The following is a 22,997-nucleotide window of genomic DNA, read 5'->3' on the forward strand; positions in this document are numbered from 1 at the left end:
AAGAGATCCAACTCACCCAGTTGGTCAGGGTGCTCCTAACGGAGCAGAAATGAGTGAGTACACTGCTGGGACAGTCAGGAATGACAGACCAACTGCCAGTTATTCCAGCAGCACCTTTTTCCAGCTCTGATGAAGTGTAAGGAAACCACATCCCTAGAAGTGACATCTGTGTAAGGTTTGACTGTGACAAATGTTACAGATCAATCTGCTACTCTTGAGATTCTGACTGCACAAAGGAAGTTTATTTAAAAGAGAAGCTGGACTCACTTAAAACACATTTGAATGAAGCTTCTAACACTAATTTAATTTCTTAAAGGAAAATTTATGCTTTAAGTGCCATTATGATCAACAAATGATGCAAAAAATATTATTTCAGTCTGTCTTCTAGTTACATAACTCAATGCTTCAGTGTTTTACTGTTCTTTCACATTTAGATGGGTACTCAAGCTTTATTCTGATTAGCTCATCTTTGATACTGTATTAAAAATTTTCCAGCATGTTTTATACATCAAGGCATGGCAGATTTGTGCTATCATGAAAATATAATTTTATTTTTGTTTTCTCCGCTTTGAAAAATGCGATTTCCATGGAACTAGAGAAGAGAAGCCTCCTGACAAGTGAGAAATGTTCCTTTGTAAACAAGGGACAAAAAGACAATCTACATATTCTATACTGGTATACTCTTAGCTCAAATATTAAAAATAGCTGAATGTGAGATTCAGTGACAAATATCAAATTATAAAAGTAAAGGGTGAAATAGCATTAAGTTATAATGGAGGCAAGTTATAAAGTAAGGCAGGATGATGCAGATTTATTTTTGCAGAGAAGAAAGACTTATTATAGGTAGTGAAAGAGAATGTTTACAAGCACAAAATTACGCTTTTACTTTGTACTTGGGCTACACACTCCCACCTTACAAGCATTTGTTTCAGAAGTTTAGAGGCAACTGTGGCAGGTTCCATCACTTTGCCTCTAATTTGTTTTTCACTCCACTGTAATGAAAGTCACAATTCAAACTCAAACAATTCACAACTGAAGTCACAACTCAAACAATTCAAACTTTTGACTGTCCCAAACATTCAGATTCTTTAGTTCTTCAGTTTCTTAGTACAATGGTACTCTTTGTAAATTCTCTCATGTATCCAAGATAATCTATATTATGGAAAACTTGAGATTAAAAAAAAAAACAAAACAAAAAGAAAGAAATTTACTCCAAGAGGAGCTAAAAAAAAAAAAATCTCTGTACTCAATGACTAAATGAAAACTTAAGCCAAATATGTACCTCTTCTGAGTCGTGAACATGTAAAAGCATGAACTGGAACTGGTCATGAAGTTTGGCTGTTCCCACTAAAGCCATTGTTTGGATTTCATTTTCCAGCAGCACACTAAATTGTAGCTTTCAAACAAAGTCTTCTGAAGTGATACAAAGAAAGAAATTTTGTTTCCTAGTAGTATTTTTAATTGCAAGTGGCCAAAGTCCTAGTCGATGCAAAGCGCAAATTCACTGAAATATTCTAAACACACAGATAACGTAACAGAGTTCTAAGTACACCAGTAACTTTATAAGAAGAAAACAAGCATTAACTCACTTGTCAGCTGAGCTTTAGAGAACTTCTCTGTACAGCTGTGATCTTCAACACTGTTCTCCAGCTTCTGCCATTCCTGTGCTTGAAAGAGGTGAAGTCTAGCTGCTTTTGCCACAGCTACTGCTATATTCTTGATTCTGACACACAGAACAGCATGGTCACCTTGATATTTAAAAAATAAAATCAACTATTCCGCCTAGATGTCAGTTAAAAGCAAAAAGATAGTGTGACACAGATATTTATCAGTAGCTGCAATACAGCTTCACGTTATGGTTAATTTTTTACCACTAGTTCCTAATAAAAGTATTTATGGTCTTTCAGAAACAACTTCTATGTCTCTCATTAAGAAACCAGTGAATGCACAGTTCTCTATGGTGGTACTTAAACAAACCTTCACCATAGCCCAAGTGTCATTAACCTTCTCTACTACAAACAGCCTTCCCTCCCCACTCTTTTTAAAAAGACTTCCAGATAATGTGTTTTTTTCTTACTCCCTCACACTCCAAATTTTATTGTTTTCAAGTTCAAGACAGTGCCTCAGCAGACTCAGTAACTAGTTTAGTAACTAGTCTAGTATCTTATGAACTCTGTGGCATGACTGTGAGCATCACAGGGTAACTCTTAAGTCTAACAACAGAAGAATGTATGCAAATGAACTTTCACGTTACAGATGGATTAGATTTAAAATACTTAATTATAGATGACAGATGTCAAATTGATGCAAAGAAAATCAAACTTCAAAAGTGCTCTCGAATGTGTCACTCTACCTGTAAAATCATAGAATGGCAGAATGGCCTGGGTTTGAAGGGACTTGAAAGATCACCTGGTTTCCAAGCCCCCTGCTGTGGGCAGGGATACCTTCCACTAGACCAGGTTGCTCAAAGCCCCATCCAGCCTGTCCTTAAAATCTTCCAGGGATGGGGCATGCACAACAGCTCTGGACAACCTGTTCCAGTGCCTCACCACCCTCACCGTATTTTTTTTCTTAATAGCTAATCTAAAAACTACTTTCTTCAGTCTGTGTCCTGACACTACAGGCTGCATCTTGACACACAGAAATATTTTAGTCATTTTAGAACTAGCTCATTTGACAAAATTTATCTTGCCTGAGGAATTCCACAATCCTCAAACTTGTTTTCATAATTTCTTTCCTATATTGCCATAGACCTCTTTAACCTAGAAGTATCCTAAATTAAAAGGTACAATTTAGTGGAGAAGAAAAATCAGTAAAACGTTATATGAACCACAGTTAAGCTATGCTTTTGAAATATTAACAGAAGGCTCTAAAGAAAGCTTCACTAATACCCAAAATAGTTGTTGGTATTCATGCAGAAAGAGAAGTATTTCTATGCAAATAGGCAACATCAATTTATAAAATTATATCTGAACACCTACACCACTCATCTTGAATTTTTACAGTCTTTTCTATAAGATTTAAACAGTGCACTTTTCCCCTTCATATCTATTTAGAGCACTTCTACATTTAACTTCTAGGACAGTGATAATTAACTGCTTTCAAGTCACTTCTTAAGCTATCTCCACCCTATCTACCATTTCTCATTCAGTGCTGGAAGGTCATGCTCCAACTCTGTTTTGCTTATGTCACGCTTTCCTGCACCCCGTTAGATTTTGAAGCACCCCGCAGAACTGTTCTGCCAGGAAGCTCAATGGGAAAGAAAAACAGCCTAAGCTACTGAAATGCTGAGCGCATAGGAAGAGCAGGCTGACCAGCACCGCCTTGCCGGACATGGCACTTGCCATGGTTACACACATCTCGTCCTGTAAAATAAAACTTCTCTTGCAAGCACAAGCCACTGCTAGGGCTCTCTTTCAGCAGGATGGCAGCCAGGGATTATTACTAAGTAATTACTAACTAATAGTCTGAAATTATTACTAACAAGGAGTTAGTAACAAGGGAAAGAAAAGCCATTGGGAATAACCAGGTGAGAATTTTACATCCTGATGCGCGGCGTCACCAAGACCCCACAGCGACGGGGCAGAGGGACGTTAAGCACCGCTGCCATTTGGTGGAGTTCCAAGAGGGAAGGAGCGATGCGTGTCGCAGTGAGGACACCGGGCCGGGAGTGTCCGCACCAGGCTGCGGAAGGCGAAGGGAGGCACAGCGCTGCTCCCCTCAGTGACCCACAGCGCGGGGCCGCTGCCAACTCCCGCACCCAGCGCCCGGGGCCGTCCCGCCGCGCTCCGGCCGCGTCCTGCCGCTGGCCGGGATCCCCGGCCCCGCTCCGGTGCTGCCCGGACAGCGGACCGGACCTGTTGCACGATCCGGCGGAGGACAGAGAAGGAGGAAAAGAGGGAAAGAGAGAGCGATGGAAGGACGAGAACTGCAGGGCTGACCCCTCTCCCCACCCCGCGGCCCCTCTGACCGCCACCGGTCCCCCCGCGCTCCAGCGGCTCCTCACAGCCGCCCCCTTCCCCACCGGCCCCGTTGCAGGACGGCACAGCCGCTCCTCCGCTCTCCTGCCCTCGGGGTACCCACCGTGGAACTGGAAGCGCGCCACGGGCCGCCACGGCTCCCGGCGGGCGACGGCGCTGGCGAAGCCACCCCGCAGCGTCTTGCCCGCGGCGGGACCCCAGCAGCAGCAGCCGGCGGCGGCGCTGAGCAGCCATATCAGCCGCCACCGCATCCCGGGACCCGCCGAACACCGGGATCCTCCTTCCCTCCTCCCGCGCTACCCCGTGGGGTCACGTGACGCCCCCCGCCGCGTTAGGCGCGAGAGGGAGGGCAGAGAGGCGAGACAGCCAATTAGAGAGCGCGCCCGCTCTTGGGGGCGTGACTGAGCGCCAGGCACGGCCCCTGCGGCAACGTGTCCCGTTGCCGGGTACGGCCGTAAATTGGCAGATCCACGGTCGTAAAAGAGACGGCCATCAGTTGCCGCTGAATGCGAAGGCGAAGCGTTGGCCCTTTTCACATGCCGCGCCCGTCCCCCTGCCTGTGGCCTCTGAGACGGTGACAGCTCCGCTCTTGGGGCCGCGCGGGGAGCGAGGAAGGCGATCTTTCAATGGGCCTCTGACAGGCGCTGCGACTCTGCTCCTGAAACCTACGAGCCCATGCCGCGCACGCGCAGCCGTGGGGGAAAGGGAGTGAGGGGCTGTTGCCGTAAAGCGCGGACGATGTCGGGGCGGGCGGGCCCCGCGGCGCCGCCGGGGTTTGAGAAGCGGGTCCTGGTGACGGGCGGCGCCGGCTTTATGTGAGTGAGCCCCGCGGGGGCCTCCTCTCCAGGGCTGTGGGGGAGACGTGGCGGGTGGGGATCCCGCGGTGCCGCCTCCCTTGTGCCCGTCCCGGGCCGGTTCCTTGGTGCCGCTGGCTCGGGCCACGCTCACTCAGGGGCTGCTGGTGACTCGTCCCTGTCGTGGGTTCTGAGGTGGTAAGTGCTGGGGAGCGAGCTGCGACGCTGCCCCGGCCGCCCTTCGCCTGCGGCGAGAATGTGAAGGAGGGACCTCCCGGAGCTGGGAATCTGTGCTCGGGCTCAGCCGGGACGGGGCTGCCCGGAGGAGGGCAGCGGAGCTGGTGAAGGGCTGGGAGCACAAGCCTTATGAAGAGCGGCTGAGGGAGCTGGGGTTGTTTTGCCTGGGCCTTCAGGCGAAACCTTATCGCCCTCTTCAACTTCTGGAAAGAGGGGTGGAGCGAGGTGGGGTTCAGCCTCGTCTCCCAGGCAGCAAATGGCTGGACGAGAGGACACAGGCTAAGCTGCGCCTGCGGAGGTTCAGGGTGGACATTAAAAAGATTTTATTTACATAAAAGATGATTCGATATTGGACTGGGCTGCCCAGGGAGGTCATGAGTCACTGTCCCTGCAGGTGTTCAGAAAACGACTGGACATGGCGCTTAGTGCCATGGTCTAGGTAACGAGGTTGTGTTTAGTCTTAAGTTGGACTTGATGATCGGAGGTCTTTTCCAGCCTAATGGATTCTTTGGGTTGAAGGTGGCAGGGCTTCGAGCCAGCTGCTATTTCTCATATCAACCCCCAGTGCTGTGGGCTCAGTTTGAGTCAGAGAAAGGACTGGTCCATCGTAAGCTTAAGCGCCTCAGGGTGCTTGGAGTCAGAAACTGTGAGAGGGTTAAATTTCTGTGTGTGAATAACCCCTTAAGTAACCTGAACTTGCAGAATGAGCTTCATGTACGCAAGACCGTGCCAAAGAGGCAGTACCACCTGGTTGTCGCTTTCAGCTAGCAGCAGTGTCGGGGACTTGAGTGAAGGGAGTCACTCTCGTGGGTTAGGGGTGTTGACTGTTCATATATTAGGTGTCAGAGTCTCCCCGACATCTCATATGTAAGCTGTAGAGAGCAAAAGTATTTTAGAATGCCAGCTGAATATAACATATAACAGGGTTTTTAAATGTGACTGTGGGCAGTGTTGATTTCTTTTGTTATAGGATGAACTTTTATTCTTTTAGTTTCTTAACCATATGCACTTATATATAGAAAATAGTAGGATAACGTATAGACTATATATTAGAATAATGTTGATGTTTCAATTTGTCTTCCATCTGTCTTGAATATATCCCCTTCTTCCCCCAAAGACTTTTGAAAATGCAGGATTTATTTGAAATTTGTCACCTCTTTATTACCTTAAAGCCAAGTATATAATTGTAAAATATGTTTTTCTTCTATCCTGCAGTGCTTCACATGTAGTCATCTCTCTTGTGAAAAACTATCCAAACTATCTGATTATAAATCTGGATAAGGTAATAGCTTGTTTTCTTTCTTGATATGGATAACTGTTTTAAGTGATTTTTAATGCAACCTATAACACGTTGAAATTTATGTGGCTTGTTGTTAGTTACTAATTTTTGCTTGGTTTTCCATTTGTTCCTGTAAAGAAAGGAGTCAACTGGTGTTCAGAAAAAGAACAAAGCTTTTCAAGCTCTAAATATCTGTTTAAGAATTTTTGCAGTTAGGGTATGTATTGGAGATTTGTGCTTTTAAAGCTTCATATGTGCTTACGAAGTAGTATTTTTTGAAGTAAGTTCTTACTCTTTCCTCAGACTTTACAGTGGTTAGGTTTGGTTTGAGTTTTCCTTTTTGCTTCCATGAAGCCCACTTATTGATGTTGTGTTGTGTCTTTAGCTCGACTACTGTGCAAGCTTGAAGAATCTTGAAACTGTCTCTGGGAAGGAAAACTACAAGTTTATCCAGGTGATAAAGCCTTCTCTTCCACAAAACATGACATTTTATGGATTTTTGCTGTACTACTTGCTCAGCTTTGTCTTCAGACAGGAGATGGATTTTGATTTATTGCTTAGATTAATATTCTGACTTGCTGGGCTTGTATGCTGAGTTTCCTCCTGTCTGCAAAAGGCAGTGTTGATGCTCATCTCTCTGTCTTGGGGTCTGCCCAGGGTTGCAGGACATCTGAGAAATGCACCTCAAACAGCACCTTTGTCAGAGGTAGTAGATGTAAACTTGCATTTTTTCTTAGATTCAGGCAAGGCTGCAAGCTGAACTTGCCTTGACCTCTTCATGATCTCCATGGCTGTTTATGTTTTTGTGAACTACTTTATTTCAGTAAGGGATTATCTCTGAGCTAGGGGGATAAAAATTGCATGAGAGGAAGGGGTCAGCCTGTATGCAGACGTGCACGTGTGTGCAGTTTCAGCATGACCAAAGTGGCTTTTTGGTTACCTTCCTAAGGTCTTTGATTGTTTCCAGTGTGTAATATGGAATGTATGAATACAGTATAAAACCCTTGTGACTTGGGTAGATATTAACATTTAATTGCTAGGGAGAGCTTAGAGTTCTACAAGATATCCTTTAAACAGTCAGATCCCTATGTGAAGCAGGGGAACAGCAACTAGGAATGATGTGGATATACTGCTTCTGAGCAAGGGTAGAAATATCTTGTCACGGAACTTACATAAGTAGAAATAATGCCAACTTTTCGTTGTGGGTTTGGGCTTTTTTTTGTGGTTTGGGGTGTGTGTTTTGGTTATTTGTTTCTGGTTTTGGTTTTTAGGGACAGTTGATCACAGCTTAACATCCAGCTGGTATGCAAGCAAGCAGTTTTCACTGGCAGGAGAAAATGTGCTGGAAAACACAGTCTCTGATGTGCAGCCCTTATGATTTAGAACTGTAGCATTGGTATTGACCTTAGGAGACAGCAAGAATGATATACTCTGTAGTGGTACTGTAGAAAGGAAGTCTGTTTTGGGAATTAGAACAGTAAGTTTAGAAAATTTGACTCAGGGGCTGTATGAAAGATATGTTTTAATCACAATTTCTGTTGTTCAGCATAGATGTACTAAACTTCTGGTTGAAAATTTGAATTTCAGTTTAAAAAAAATTCAGTAACTAGCCATTTAGTTCAAAATAATGTCTCTTTTAAAAAAAATATGTAAATTAAAAAATAAATCACTGGAATAAATAGCAAGCAGCAAAACCCTTGCAAGACATAAACTAATCCCCTTTAGTGGGAATCTGCTTCTCCTTTTGCAGTACCACTAGATGTCCCTGCCTGCTTGCCGGACTGGGAACTCTTTGCTCTGGGAACTTTGCATTTCAGCCTCACTATTGGAGCTCCGTGCTGTACTTTTATTGTGTGCATTTTTGGACTCATCACTGTTTGTAGTGTTAATAGTAACATAAATTCTGAAATAAGTTTCATTGAGGTTTTATAAAAAATGGGTGAAATTTTATGTACAGTCTTATTTTAGACATGGCATTGATAAATGGCCCAGAACTCAGTTGATCATGCTGTTTGTATCCTGTGTTCCCTTTGTACCTTTGTAATGGTTTCTTACGTGACACTTGGTATAAAGGGAAGCTGACTATTTTCTATCAAAAATAATTTGCTTTTTTTTTTTCCTCTTTAGGGAGATATTTGTGAACCTGATTTTATAAAGCAACTCTTTGAAACTGAGAAAATAGATATAGTTCTTCATTTTGCAGCCCAAACACATGTAGGTGAGCATTGCTGCATGTTTTGGTATTGTTTTCTGTGGCTATACCTGCTTGAAATATATGCCAGTATACTTTTTGTCTTTTCCTTCCATATAAACTAAGGATCCAATTTGTCTCTACAAATCACATGGCTGAGTGTCTGGTGGCATTTTTAACTGAGGGATTCACAACCTTGATTTAAAAAGTGCTTCGTCTAATTTGTTTTGTTTTTGTTGCACATAAATGGTAGTGTTCCTTTTTGTCTGCATTACATTTTTAAATTCTGTCTAGACTCACATGTAGCTGATAGTGTACTGAGGGAGTCATAAAGACAGTGGAGAGGGCCTTTGTACGTAGTCTGAAGTTTTTACTTAATTGGCTTCAATGTCACATGAAAAAACAGTGTGAAAGCTGAAGGATTAGGCTTAAGTCCCATTGGAATCTTATCTCCATGCTAAGAAGAGAGAATGAATTATAAAGTGCCTATTTCAGATGGCTGCTTTTCAGTATCACTGTTAGTAAGAACAATCCCCATCATATTCCATCCATCATGAGAAGAAATCCTCAAAGAATACTCCAGGAGAATACTTTTCAAAATTGTCAGGTTTGATAGGTACAAAGTCATTAGGTCAGGGGAACAGTTGTAAGAATCAAAGCAGGTGCTAATGAGTTATTAGTCATGGGTCCATATTACTGCAACTGTCTTTGAATGACACTTTTCTTACTGTACTTAGCCAGTGCTGTTTTAGATTATAAAGTCCATAACCAACAAGATTTTTCTCAAGATTCCAGCCTCTTGTTGAGAACAAGGATTTTGAAGGTGCCTACATTTAATAAGGACCTTGCTATCTGACAGGTCTATATTGCAGCCTCCAAGTGGAACCTATAGCCCTGTCTTGCCTAAATTTAATCAGAATTGTCTGATTTTATTTTTTTAATGTAGATCTTTCATTTTGGCATGCGCTGGAATTCACCTATGTGAATGTTTATGGCACCAATGTGCTGGTTGCTGCTGCACATGAAGCCAATGTGGAGAAGTTTGTCTATGTTAGTACAGATGAAGTATATGGAGGTAGCACTGATGAGGTGAGTTTGAAAATGCATGAGGATTTTTCTAGTTTACTTGCTTTTTGTAATGAAAACAAAGTTGAGTCTAACTTTCCTTGGCCTCTGTAAATGTTTGACTTTAAGTAAGCACTAGTTGCTTTTAGAAAGCTGAGTATCAAAATTGTCTTGATTTTTTTTTTTTTTTTTTAATGTTGAATGTTTATTGTCTAAAGCAGTGAGATTTAGGTCATTAATGGTGTCACTACTCTTCAGAGATAGTGTGAAAGCAATGTATTATACAGGTTTTGTCCTGGAGCATTCATGAGACTTCAGTAATATGCACAGCTTGACAGGCAGGGAACTGCTTTATATTCTAGGTAAAATACTAACAGAATTGTAGGTAGTGACAATTCAAACAGGGAACAATTCCTGTATTACTGTAATAAATATTCAGATGTTTCTTGTTGTTGTATGTAGATATTTAATTTTTGAGAATTTATACCTGACCTTAATTCAGGAAATGTAATATAGCACAGTGAAAAGGCAAATTACACATGTTCATCTTTTTAAAGGCATAAATACAGTCAAGGGGCCTTTTGCCATAGTCCCTGGAAATATTAATGTCCTTCAGGAGAGTTCTGTGCACTTTCTTATTATCACACTGTCACTATCAGTTCCTTCAACACTATTTGCATCTGTAGGCTTTTATGATACCCAAGGATGATGTTTTCTTGTGTGTAGACCTGTGGCTTGGATGATATCTTCAAGTGGATTTTTTTCTGTCTTTGGGCCTTGAAAAGAGAACTTTAGTCTGTTTTTAATTTTCTTTGTGAATCACACTAGAAGTTCTTACAGAGTTTTTTTTAGGGGAGGAAGGCCATTTCAGAAGCAAAGGTTGGACAAGAACAGCAACTGTTTTAACCATGTTAAGGTGATTGTTACCAATCACACCTTGTGTAGTATCCCTCTTCCTTTTGGTTTGTTTTTTTCTCCCTTCAAGTGAAAAGTAGATTCAAGTATCAGGATAGCCTGGAAGATACCTGCTCTGGAACTGATCAGAATTGTTGAAGCCTTGCTTTGGAAGCTTTTGGGTTGCAATTCTACATTTTTTACAGAAATAAAGTTACAGAAAAAAATAAGAAAATACCTCTTTTATTAAAGACTGAAAGGTGAATTTGCTAGTGGTGGCCCAATTGCTTTCTGAGGCAATATGAACCTGAAAAATACTAAGCCTCCCTGTAGCAACAGTGATTATTTAATAAGATAAAAATCTAAGGACTTGCTGCTGTGAGGTAACTCTGTGACAAGTGTAAAAATATTACTGCTAGTAATCTGGCTGCCTCTTATATTCAATAAAAAGGCTTTTTTTATGGCCTTCTGTTGTAAGGGGACTTTGTCAGACTGATGAGCGTGGATATTTAGGGATCTTTATTTCTTTTGTAACTTTAATGCTTATCTGCAAAAGAAATTGAGTAATGCAAAATTTTCTTTTCATTTTAGGAATTTGATGAATCCTCACCAAAACGTCCGACAAATCCCTATGCCTCCTCTAAAGCAGCTGCAGAGTGTTTTGTTCAGTCTTACTGGGAAAGGTACCAAGTAAGTTCATGGAAGCCTCAAAAACTCTGAAGCTTGTAATTAAGCATCTGTATTAAGTGCATAAGAGAATAAAAGAAAATTAAATACTAGTCCATACAGTGCCACCTCTTTCCTTATTGTTAGTCTTGTAGTTTGGATGTGTTAGAGAATCTCCACCAATAAATTATGAAGATATACTGCAAGACAATGGGAACAGGTTAGATGATTTTAATTTTTGTTTTTTAAATTTAAATTGTAATATCTAAAAATGTGCTTTGATAAAATGATCGAAGAGAACATTAGGAATTTAAAAACCAATGCTAAGCTTGCAGGAAATAAAAAAGTATTACACAGAAGTAAAACATGCATAATTCAAATTGTATTAAGACTAGGCTTATAGTTAAAGCAAAAAAAAAAAAAAAACAAAAAGCAAAAAGCCCTGCTAGTCAGATTTGTTTAAGCAAACATACCTATTTAATAATTTGGACACTTTAGACTTCTGTTTTTGATATATGATTTTTTTTTCCATAAAGTGAACATGAGTAGGATGTTGACCTGTGAAACACATTGGAATAAGTAGGAGCAAGCCTATCTTCAGTCAACCAGATACACATATGCAATGTCCTGTGGTGGTTCCAGAGCAAGAGCGATTTCAAATATTTGTCACTTGTGGTCCTAACAGGCTGAGAATGCTTGATGCCCTTGTCTGCTTGACAGAAATACAGGGAGCTCAATTCAGTAACGTTTGTAAGGGGTTTGTTAGAGGTTGCAAATTTTTGAGTAAGCACTGTGCATGTGTCAGTTTGTTTATTGATCAGCAGGAAGATGCAGGTTTTTACTGATACTTGCTTTTTATGTAATCACATGTGTGTTTAATGCTCTCCAGTTTCCAGTTGTCATCACACGGAGCAGTAATGTTTACGGACCACATCAGTATCCAGAAAAAGTAAGTTAAACTGTGCTTTACTCTGAGCTTCAGTGTACCAGAATTCAGGGTTGCAGTGATGTTACTTTTTTCTCTTGTGCATGGGATGGCTTTTGAAAAAAGCACTCCTGCAATTAGTATGTGATTATGTATTTTGAGCTTAGACTAACATGTCTTACCCTGAACACATATTTTTTGATTGTTGATAAAACTTCAATCAGAGACTTGTATTTTAAATGAATTTTATGACAGCAACTTTGTTTTGTAGTTTTTCTATTTTTCACATGATATTTTGACTGAGTTCCCCCACAAATTAAATTAACTCATGTCATGTTCTGTAATTGTGAGTGTTTAATAACCCAGGGAAACATTTCATAAGGTAACTGAGAATACAGTGTCTGGTATAGAAAGGGATGTTCCAGCCTCTACAGAATATAAGTAAGATGGAGCTATAGCATTCATATATAAGTTGAGAGGTAGTGTAAAATGACTTGTCTTTGCATGTGTTCATACAGATCTTGCAGGGTAACTGTTTAAAACAGTTGTTTGTGTGAAGGAGTTGCCTTTTTAAGTCAGTACCAGAATCTGCTTTGTTAGTGAATGGAAATACACTGGTGAAATGAAAGTGATAACCACATCTACTCTTTGGAGTTTGGAACTGGTGGGCAATGTAGCTATATTTTACAGTTTTATGGAGTTTTTTTTTTTTTTAAATTGAAATTGCTTTTCACCTTTTTTTTTTTTTTCCCCAAAAATAAATTTATTTTCACCTACATTATTGCAGGTGGATAAGCAATGGCTTTTAGAGTACATTTCTCATTGATCTGTGTATTGCCACAGGTTGCATGATTGTTGGAAGTATATTTCAGGGTTGTATTTGCTTGCTTTTAACTTACATATATTCTTCTTCACATACCATGTTTTAGTTACTGCTAAAAACTCAGCACTAGGCTACATGAATCTTTAGTTTTATCTAGTATTATGCTCGTGTGTTTAGAGTAGGAAGTTAAATTTAAGTAATTTGAGTGTCTTCTGATGGCTTCAGTTTAAGGACTTCAGTAGTGGGGGCAACTGTTCTGAAGTGTCTGGGGCATGAATGGATCTATGCTTTTAGATGAACATGATGTAAATCTTTGGGTAGCTAGCACACTGTCACTTTATCTGTGTTTATCTGTGTTATCTTAAAATTCTCTGTTGATTCTCTTCCAAATTTAACTATTTTAACAACTCTTTGGTTCTAGATTTACTCATGTTTACTGCATGTTTAAACCTTGTTCTGAACTGTTTGCAATAATTATTTCTAGTTGGACTCTGATGCAATGCTGTGTGCAAAAGTAATGGAAACTTCTTTAATTTTTGTAAAAATGTTACACTTGTAACAGCCAGAAAGATAAGGTTTTCAATACAACAATAGAGGCAGCTGCTCTTACAAACCAAAATCCTTGCTGTTTCTAGGCTTGATACATTCTTTCATTAGATTTAATAAAACTTAGAAATATTTAAAGGATATTATTAAAATACTTAATGCTACATAACTGTTGAAGTTCCTCATTCTCTGTAGAGTAACAGCTTCTAAAATTGTGGAGTAATTTTTTTTCTGTTGTTTTTCAATTCCTTAGGTTATTCCAAAGTTTATATCTTTGTTGCAACAGAACAGAAAATGGTAGGTAACTCACATTTTTTTGATAGTATTTGTCCTATAAAACTGTAATTGCATTTATAAATATTTGCTCATTTGTGAAATGATAATTATATAATTAAGTTCTGAATCACCTATTTTAGTAACAGGATTTCCTTAAAGTAAAGGATTGTTTCCATGTCAGCTATTTAAGGTAATAGCAGGCAACCATCTAACAGCAAAACTGCTTAAAACACAGTCCAGTAAATTGAATGTGTCTATTTGAGGCTTAACAACATTTTTTTGTCTTTTTCTTGTATTAAGCTGTATTCATGGTTCTGGACTTCAGAGAAGGAATTTCCTTTATGCAACTGATGTGGTAGAAGCATTCCTTACTGTCCTGAAGGAGGGGAAACCAGGTGAAATTTATAACATTGGAACTAACTTTGAGATGTCCATTGCCCAGCTTGCTAAGGAGCTAATCCATTTAGTGAGTAAACAGTTGAAATGCTTTTCTTTAACGGTTTTCATTGCACATATGAATAATTCCACAGACCTTCTGTAGCTCTGAAAGTGCTTAGACTTGTGTTGGGTGTTGGAAGATCCTTGCAGCAGAATGATGTGCTGCCCTTTCTGCAGCAGCTGGACTGTGTAAGTTTGCAGTATGGGCTGTGTTGGGCTGCTACATCAGTTACCCTGACTGGGATATATCCTGACTATGACTGGCATCATGATTAATTAACATTTTTTTTCATGCTAACTGCTTTAGTTTTAGTCTGAGAATATGGCACTATTAAAATCTAACAGGTTGATTATGGATGTTCTGGCAGTGTTCTGGATGAAAGAGACAGATTTGAGTTGTTCTAAATAATTTTGATAATTTCAGTAGTTTGAAGACTCAGTATACAAAAGACCATTTCTGTTTGTGGTTTTTATTTTTTGTTTGGTGGCATTTTTTCTTAACAAACTTCAATCTTGTTTAAAACCCCCTATTTTTTAAATACATGTTTAGACAGCCCAAGATGTATGGGAATGATACTTGTTTTTTTTCTTGGCAGATAAAGAAGACAAGTTCAGAGTCTGAAATGGAGCACTGGATGGACTATGTTAAAGACAGGTGAGGAATGTGGAGGACATGCAGGATGTGCTGCACATGCAAGATAGTTTTGTCCTGAAGGTTTTCTGAGACTCTTAAATAGTTTTTTGTGGAAGTGTTTCTGCTCTAAAGGAACACTTTTGAGGGAGTAAGAGCTGTTTTGCTTCCTTATTTTTTTTTGCCAGTGGATTTGACATCTGTGATCAAGGTTCTGTATAGAAAACAGGATTTTCCTTTATTATTTGGATCTGTAGGTCAGAATTAATGTCTTGAAGGAGAACATGAAATGCTAATCTCTGTCTTCAAACTTTCTTCATACTGCTCATTACTGAAGTCTTCTCTGGGATGAGGACAAGTTTTACAGAGCAACTAAATCTTTCCTTCATGGTAGTTTGGACAGTGTATTCAGCATCGCTGAATGAGATGAGTCCCATCTTCTCTCACTTAGCTTTAGTATTTTGGTGTTAATGTGACTAATTCAGACTTAGATGTACTTTGTAGGAAGACCCAGTATCCACAGGCAGAAATATGTGCCTATGGAGTGTAGTTAACTTTAGATTTCTATCTTAAACTGAAGCTGCTATCTCAAAAGTAGATGTAAAGCTCTAAGGTACCAAAGGTAGGGCAGTGGTAAAAATGGGTAGCTTTTATATATGTGCTTTTTCTGTGTGTTTCTGTCCTTAGTTTCAGGCTTGGTTTGGCTCTGTTCTTTTATATCCATTTCTTTTCTACAGCAACAATAAGTCTCTGCTTACTTTAGATATCACTCTCTCCAGAGTGATTAAAAATGATGTGTCTGCTGATAGCAGTTAAATATTATGGCCTTTAGAATTCTCACTTTCTGTTCACATTTGGATTGTTATCACGGCAACTGAAGTGTCTTTAAAAATGTACTAACTTTTGTTTTTAAAAGGAAATGGTCTTCAGAATCCTATCTGAGTGTATCACAGGACTTTCAACAAATTGCCTTTGGCTCACATGATGTGAATGTTTAGGAGTTCTCAGTGTAGTTCTGTTTGAGATATTTCTTCATGTGTATTGGGCCCTGTCTGCTCATGTTTAAACATAAATGGGCTTGGGAAGACTAACCACATAGGAATACGTGTTTAAGGGAGTGTTGAGGTCTTACTGTTAATATATCTAATTTATGACTATTTAATTCTATAATGAGTGACTTAAAGGTCATGGGGTTTACTTGCTACAGAAAAATTAGTTCTGCTTCTGCTCAAGATTAGCATGTTATAGTAACAGTGATAAGTACTTGGTTTGTACCTGCACATGTACCTTGACTATTCAATATGCCAGTGCCAGTAGTGCAGGAATGTTAGACTAGGCTGCCTATGTGCCAGACTGCAGAAGTGAAAATTTCTGCCACGCTTAAATATAAAATGTATCTTCCTGTGCTGAATCTTGCGGCTTGGGATTCTACATATTCAGTATTACTAAGTTCATGTAGGTAATGAGCCACTGTAATGATGCTGCTTTGGTAGCTTGTGTGTTTTAAATCTGAAGTATGTCTAAATTTGTGGGTTTCCAGGATGAAAAATGTAAATGCTAATATTAGAAAACTGGCTCTGCGTTGCAAATGCACTGATTTGCACAAATACGTTGGCAGTGGTTTGAGTTTTGTGTTCGTTTTTGTGCCAGTAAAATACTAATTAATATTTATTCTAGTTAATTTCAAGTAGTTGACTGTGCAAACTGAATTGTGTTGTTGTAGCTGCACTCAGCTGCCACGTATTTTTTGAAGGTACTGTAACCTGTTCATGTTGATGGGAATTTTCAAAATTGAAGCATATCTAATGTTCCTTCAAAGACAGTGTGAGGTATTGCATCTCTAATTAATGAAGTAGTGTAATCAGATTGTTTTCCATGTGCGTTTTGTACTTCGTCAGGCCTACAAATGATCTCCGGTATCCAATGAGTTCAGAAAAAATGCACAATTTAGGATGGAGACCTAAAGTGCCTTGGAAAGAAGGAATAACAAAAACAAGTAAGTCTGATAACTTACACTGATTTAGGAGTGATAGGAGGAGGGAGAGGGGGAAATGGGTATATATGAAGAGATTGAATGTAACACTTGAATTTTACATAATATTGGCTGCTTTCTAAATAATGAATTTACATTATACAGAATAAAAGAACTTAATTTTTTAGTGCTATAATAAGACTTGCACAAAGAACTTAAGAACTTGTTTAAACTAGATTTTTGTAATATTATAGGTTAAAATCTTCCATAAAGAATAAGCAGCACACTGTTAGTCTTATATTTGTGGAATATTTGGATTTCCCTGTTATCTCTGGTCAGCCTGACTCATCAACATTCTTTCCATATTAGTTGAATGGTACAGAGAAAATTTCCACAACTGGAAAAACTCGGAGAAAGCTTTGGAGCCCTTTCCTGTAACAGACCCGTTCACCCAGCTCAGTGGTCCATAGTGTGGAACAGAACCTGAAGGAGTTTTTTCTACCTCATATGGTCTTTTCTTCAAAGCCTGCAATCAAGTTGGCCACATTAGACTTTTAATGTGTTCAAGATACATGAACCATGATGAGTAAAGAAACACAGTATGACACAACTTTGGAATGGTTTCAGCACTTTATAAGTTGAACCTCTTAGTTTCAGCTTTCAGTGCAATACTCTCTTCTCACTAGGTATTGATTTAAAAAACCTGTACAGATTGAAGAATATTTATAATGTTATAAATTAGTGTACTGAAGTAAAATCTGCCTTATTAAGAATAATTAACTGTGATTGCAGCTTTTGGGACTTGGAGTTAAATTTGTTTTTGTTTTGGAATTATTCGTCTGTATTAGTTTGTTTTTACAGTGTAATATATATAATTTTTTGTCACTTCAAAGAGTTGGGTTTTATTTTTAATCAAGGGGAGAAATTGCATATTTTTTTGAGTCTATAAATTGATTGACAAAAGTTGAATACAACACCTGTATTGTTCTGTCCATTTCTCTGTTGGTTCACTATTAGCTTTTGTAGATGACTGATTAAACTTACCTACTCTGTAACTTTAAATGCCCCTTTTTAAGGGGAACAAGGGGGTAAATATATCAAGAAGTAGCAGGTGTTCTTGTTGAGATTTCCAGAAGCATTTCCTTAAACTTTCTCCTGTTTTTACTGTATTACTGTCTGTTACATGTTAATTCCCTTTTCTGAGCTATAATTGTAACAAACTTGAAATACTGGAGCACAGTTAACATTCCAATGACATTATTTCCTGTGATATGAAGGCTACTTATGGAGAAAAATTTTTAAAACTCTTTCTGTGAATTGTGGGCAGTGTTTCATCATTTTTACTGTAAAAAATATTTTGAAGATAAAACAATATTTGAGTTTTAATACAAAATTTGGAAAAAACTCTTTAATTCTAGAAATATGTCAATGACTTTTGTTCAAAGTTCATTTAGTAATAAATTTTACTGTATAACTGGTTTCTCTTAATTATGAAAAACATGCTGAAAAAGTAGATGGTGGGTTTTTCTAAAGAAATATTTCTTACCTCTTCCACTAACCTGAAAAAAATACCTTCACTTTTTTGTCTTTGAGGTGATATGGCAAACATAAAAAGGGACCACTCTTCTTGGTTTTATCATTTCATCTTCTGTAGTTGTCACAACCTCTGATCCTCTGCGGCCCCTCAGCAGAGCTGTGGGAGTCACAGGACTGGGATGCTGTGGGGTACTCAGAAAAAGCTGTGACTTCCAAAGTCTCAGTAACTGGGACCTAACAAGTGAAACACAAGTGTTCCCAACTCTCCCACCTCTTGTGGTGCGTGGTGCTGTTGATGAAATGCCACTTTTGGTTGGCAAGAGTCACTCTAAAAGAAGGCTAACCAGGAAGTTTCTGTGCTTACTGCAGTGCAAGTCTTTTAAAGTCTTGGAGCCTGTTATTGAAGGTTAGTTTTCTGTGACAAAGTGGGATAATAATACTATACTTGAATTGTGTGGCAGTTGTATTTTTTAGGCTTCTGATACTTGGTTTGGAAGTAAAAGCCTCCATTTGGGACAGATAGAAGCTACAGGACTGCCTATGTAATGATCTGTCGCATACTTGGTTCATCTATGGATGAATCACTGAAATGTCATTGTCAAAAACATGTTGCTGATTACATTCAGATATTTCCTTAATTTTTATAGTTGAAATATAACTTCCTTACAATGTGCATCCTTCCTTAGAATATCCAGCTTACTGTTCTGGATTTTGCAAAAGTCAGTACCAGAAATAGCTAAAGTGCTGGAAAGATCTGTCTTAGCTGTATTTGTGATTGCTGTGACAGCTGCTTTGAGTGGGTTGCATGAAAATGAGTCTTTCACATCTTCTTATACTGGGAAACTGGCTGTGTTGTGTTTTTAAGAGTAGAGATTACAGATAACTAAAATTTTACTACTTTAAACATGCATAAACCTTAATTTAAAAGTATTTTAAACCTTTGAAAATAGGTACAAGTTTCTTTGGAACACTAAAAATAGTGTTATCAGAAGTACACTGAAGGAAGTAATAGGGGTGATTGGTTTATTGAACTTTTGAAAGTTGTTCTTAATGTATAGATGCTGAAGGATGCAAGCTTTGATATTTAAATGACTATCCAAAGAAGTCATATTATCTGGAGTGGATTTTCAATAGGATCCATTAATTTTTAGTGGAAGCTGTTCTAGTTTATTTAAATATTTCTGGAGATTTAATTCATCCAAGTGTTTGAGTTTTTTGTCATTGTGTCACTACTTTATATATATATATGTGAATAAATTTATATATGCACATTTTAAAATACTGAAATATATATACTTGAAAAATGTAGGAGGTTCTTGCTTTGAGCTACTTTGCTGTAGATCAGATTTTTTTAGCAGGTGAGTGATCTGGTAGGAGCATTTCTTTCACAGAAGAAGTATTTCCTGTTAAAGAAAACAACTTATTTTGCCATTAGCTTTCTGGCTTCTGTAGGAAGAAGAGGACAAAGGATCAACTAGTGAACTGTCAATGTGGAGAAGTGATGTTTTCAGGTTTTATTTCTCACTGATTTTACGGGGAAGCATTTCTGCAGAAGGCAGAGGTAGCAATGTAAAATACTGTGAACACTCTAATCTTTCAGTCCATTCTCTCAAGGTTTGTGTCACAGGACAAAGTGAGGCCACATCAACGTGTATTTCACTTCTAAAACTTTCTAAGGGAGAAGGGCTGGACTTTGGCAAAGGTTTTGATTCAGGTTCTGTCAGGAACTTTGGAGTTATGTGGGGATTGCTGTTGGTTTGCATCTCTTTTTGGGATTACTGTTCTGAATTGGGTCAGATCTTTGAGAAGCAGCTCCTGAAATCCCTTGTGCATTGGGGAAAACCAGCACGGCTACCTCACTGTCTTGGTGTACCACAGCTGCTATTAAGTGCATCCCGTGCCTGCAGCAAGTGAAAGGGTTTGGAAGACAGTAAAGAGGGCAGCCGAGGCAGGGCTGTCTGTAGTCACAGAATCAGAGTGGCTTGGCTGGGAAAGGATCTTAAAGATCACCTAGTTGAAGCCCCCTGCCACGTGCAGGGACACAGAGCTCCATCCAACCTGGCCTTGAGCACTGCCAGGCTTGGGGGAGCCACAGCTTACCCTGCCTGTGGGGCATTTGTGGTGTGTGTGTATCGACTCCAGTTTGTGCAACACACAAGAACCCCTACTTTCTCCCAGGCTTTCTCTGATCTGACCTCAGCACTTGTTTGTGTGTGCTGCTTGCACTAAGGGGTGTCAGCTGTGGTTGAGGCTGGTTTACACTGTCAGAAGATGATGGACTAGAAAATACCTTTTGCTTGTCCACCCTGTACTTTCTTTGATGTAGGAGAAAGACGAGGGGTGAAAAATGAGAAGTTTTTTTTTGTTTTGTTTTTTTTTTTGTTTTGTTTTGACTCAGAATGCTTTATTTTGCTGAAACTGTGTTTTTTAGACAGACACAAAATGCAAATATTTTTCTTGAGAAGGAGGAACTTAATACATACCACCTTGCCAAATTCTGTTAGGGGAAAAGCTGACACTTTTATTAAATATGCTGTGTCTGAGACTGAGTTGTCCTCTTTTATTTAATTTTGTTTTGCATTACCTTTAGTTTTTGTTTTTATTCCCACTGCCATTTCCATTTCACCTGGCAAAACAAAAGATTTCTAAAAATAAGAATTGGAATAACCCATTGCTCCATAGTACCTCTGCTTTTTGTGGTAATGTATGAAAACTCTTAAGTCAATAGTGTTTTGACTTCTGTGCATGCCATGACACATTGGGAATTTATCTGCACCAAAGATCACAGATTGTGTTAGCTGCATCAGTAGGAGACAGGCTTGTTAAGGGATTACATTCATCATTTCTCAGCAAAACAATCATTGCCAGTGGCAATGGAAAATCATGAGAAGATGAGATTTTGTATCAGTATGTTGTTCTCACACCTCTTAAGCACATTTGTGGGTTGGTTTTTTTAACCTCTCCCTAACTGAATTTTTATTTTTTTGTGAAGAGCTCTTGTTTTCAATCACTAAACTGCTGGCTCAGTCCTCAGCCTTTGTACTTCTGAAAACAGGTATTTGGCTCCTGAAAACGTGTCAGCTCCTGAAGAACCCACAAATGTGGGACAACGTGAGGACAAATACACTCTGAAAATAAAAGGACACAGGGTGATACATGTTACCAAATATTCACATGGCTGGCTTGGGCCAAGGCTGCTTCCTCACTAAGAAAAGGAGGGATTTGTTTAATTCCTGCAGTACTATGGAAGAGAGCCTTGGGGTTTTTTTTATTGACAAGAGGGAGCAATGGTGGACAATTTAGCAAAGAAGCCTCTCTCCCCTCATGGTGTGCAGAAGATATGCTCTCACATGTGGCTTTTCCTAGACCATGGGCTGTGCAAATCAACACAAACTTGTGATGTCAGTGCCCAACCCAGGCACTAATGTGGGCACTCTGATGCATCCTCTACCTTTTCCCTGTGGCCACTCGAGCGTGTGACCAGCTGCCTGTTGAAAGCAATGCCTAATTAACAATATGAACGTAAACTATTTTTCTTAGTACACTGTTTTGTCAGGATTTGTGATTTATGTGGACACAGGGAGCTTCTACAGTGGAAGACCACAGGCACAAGAAGGTGCAGGTGCCCTTTTTCTTCATGTCTTTTCCTGACACCATGATCTCTGCACACAGTTTGTCAGGCTTTAAAATAAAATCCCTGAAAACTGAAGCTAAAATACTGCCAATTTAATGCTCTTGAGTCCCACATAATGTTCTAGTTCCTGTTACCTCTCCCAACAACCCCGGGAGCCACTGCCACCACTGCCAAAACACCATCCTGATGTGTGTGTTGTGCATAGATGTTTGTATATGCATACTTGTGTGTTACTGCTGATTTGTCTTTGGCTTACGGCATGATTTTGTTTGCGAAGACCCGTCATTGACTCGTTTGTGGCATCTAGCGCCGCGGGGCTAATAACATTTATTTTATTTAGATCACCGTGTACAAACAGCCGGGTGGTGGGTATGGAGGAACGCATTAGTGCTATCTCACCTCACAATGGGCAGCACGGCAGCCGAAATAGCTCAGTTGGGAGAGCGTTAGACTGAAGATCTAAAGGTCCCTGGTTCGATCCCGGGTTTCGGCAGAAGCGTTTTGCACTTTTTCCTCGCCCTGCCCGGGAGGTGGCGAGCGGACGCTGCCGCGGGCTCTGGGCGCGCTGCAGGAGCCGGCCCGGCTGGCCCGGGGCTTGTGCAGCACCTGGGAATTGCCTTGCCGGGCTCCTGCCGGCCGTGTCCCTCCTGGCTCAGCGTGCCCTGCCTTCTCGTGTCCCTTCTCAACTCCTCTAAGGTTATGATTTTTATTCAGGATGGAAGAAATGAAAACAGCGAGCCTCATTCCCGGGGCGTCCTCTGCCCTTCGCTATCCCAGGGCGGCAGGGACAGAGAAGGGAAAGTGAAACTGTGTGAGGAGGGGGACGGCTGGGAGGGAAGGAACAGAGAGGGAAGGAGTGGCTCTAGGAGACTGGGACAGAACGATTAGATGTTGCTTCTTGTCAAAATCCGAACCGCAGTTCGAAATTTCCCGGACCTCACTAGTCCTCTGCTGTCAATAGATGGCTGAAACTATTTTACTTCACAGAAAGCCAAAGGAATAGCTTTGAGGCCGGGAAATCTGGTAATTAATGTCACCTAGTCTTTACCGTTCTTCTGTCTCTTCCTGTTCCTTTCTTGTAAATTGAAAAAATTAATTTGGATTTTCTGA

At 39.8% G+C, this 22,997-nt stretch overlaps 2 protein-coding genes and 1 non-coding gene across 7 annotated transcripts in view; 2 read left to right on the forward strand and 1 right to left on the reverse strand.

Moving 5' to 3' along the window:
- GPR180 (G protein-coupled receptor 180) overlaps positions 1–4,344 on the reverse strand; it is a 28,658-nt gene extending 24,314 nt beyond the window's left edge. For 3 of the 4 annotated variants that reach the window (XM_015633200.2, XM_015633184.3, XM_033514119.1), the window contains exons 1-2: positions 4,084–4,344; positions 1,590–1,748 (exon numbers count right to left, since the gene is read on the reverse strand). In XM_015633200.2, the coding sequence (XP_015488686.1) occupies positions 1,590–1,748; positions 4,084–4,231 (307 nt within the window). In that variant the 5' untranslated portion in view covers positions 4,232–4,344. The remainder of the gene's footprint in view (positions 1–1,589; positions 1,749–4,083) is intronic. The other variant, XM_015633191.3, reaches the window with a different exon arrangement.
- Positions 4,345–4,517: 173 nt separating this feature from the next.
- Positions 4,518–18,191, forward strand: TGDS (TDP-glucose 4,6-dehydratase). 2 transcript variants are annotated; one of them, XM_015633211.3, is made up of 12 exons: positions 4,518–4,795; positions 6,227–6,293; positions 6,676–6,744; positions 8,418–8,508; positions 9,428–9,570; positions 11,032–11,130; positions 11,996–12,055; positions 13,654–13,697; positions 13,977–14,142; positions 14,711–14,769; positions 16,644–16,741; positions 17,087–18,191. In XM_015633211.3, the coding sequence occupies exons 1-12, from the start codon at positions 4,656–4,658 to the stop codon at positions 17,185–17,187; spliced, it is 1,137 nt and encodes a 378-aa protein (XP_015488697.1). In that variant the 5' UTR covers positions 4,518–4,655; the 3' UTR covers positions 17,188–18,191. The 2 variants fall into 2 exon arrangements, with proteins under 2 accessions (XP_015488697.1, XP_033370013.1); XM_033514122.1 differs by lacking the exon at positions 9,428–9,570 and having other exon boundaries at positions 8,418–8,504.
- Positions 18,192–22,307: 4,116 nt separating this feature from the next.
- TRNAF-GAA lies at positions 22,308–22,380 on the forward strand. Its single transcript has one exon. It is a non-coding gene; the product is annotated as a tRNA-Phe (tRNA).
- The last annotated feature ends 617 nt before the right edge of the window (positions 22,381–22,997 follow it).

Source organism: Parus major, chromosome 1 (assembly GCF_001522545.3).
Source record: "Parus major isolate Abel chromosome 1, Parus_major1.1, whole genome shotgun sequence".
NCBI lineage: Eukaryota > Metazoa > Chordata > Aves > Passeriformes > Paridae > Parus > Parus major.

Excerpts from the sequence above, each read along its gene's own strand:
- TGDS (XM_015633211.3), top strand. The coding sequence starts at position 4,656 with ATGCCGCGCACGCGCAGCCGTGGGGGAAAGGGAGTGAGGGGCTGTTGC. Across the intron at positions 12,056-13,653 it reads CACATCAGTATCCAGAAAAA|GTTATTCCAAAGTTTATATC; the intron begins GTAAGTTAAACT and ends TCAATTCCTTAG. Across the intron at positions 16,742-17,086 it reads AGAAGGAATAACAAAAACAA|TTGAATGGTACAGAGAAAAT; the intron begins GTAAGTCTGATA and ends TTTCCATATTAG.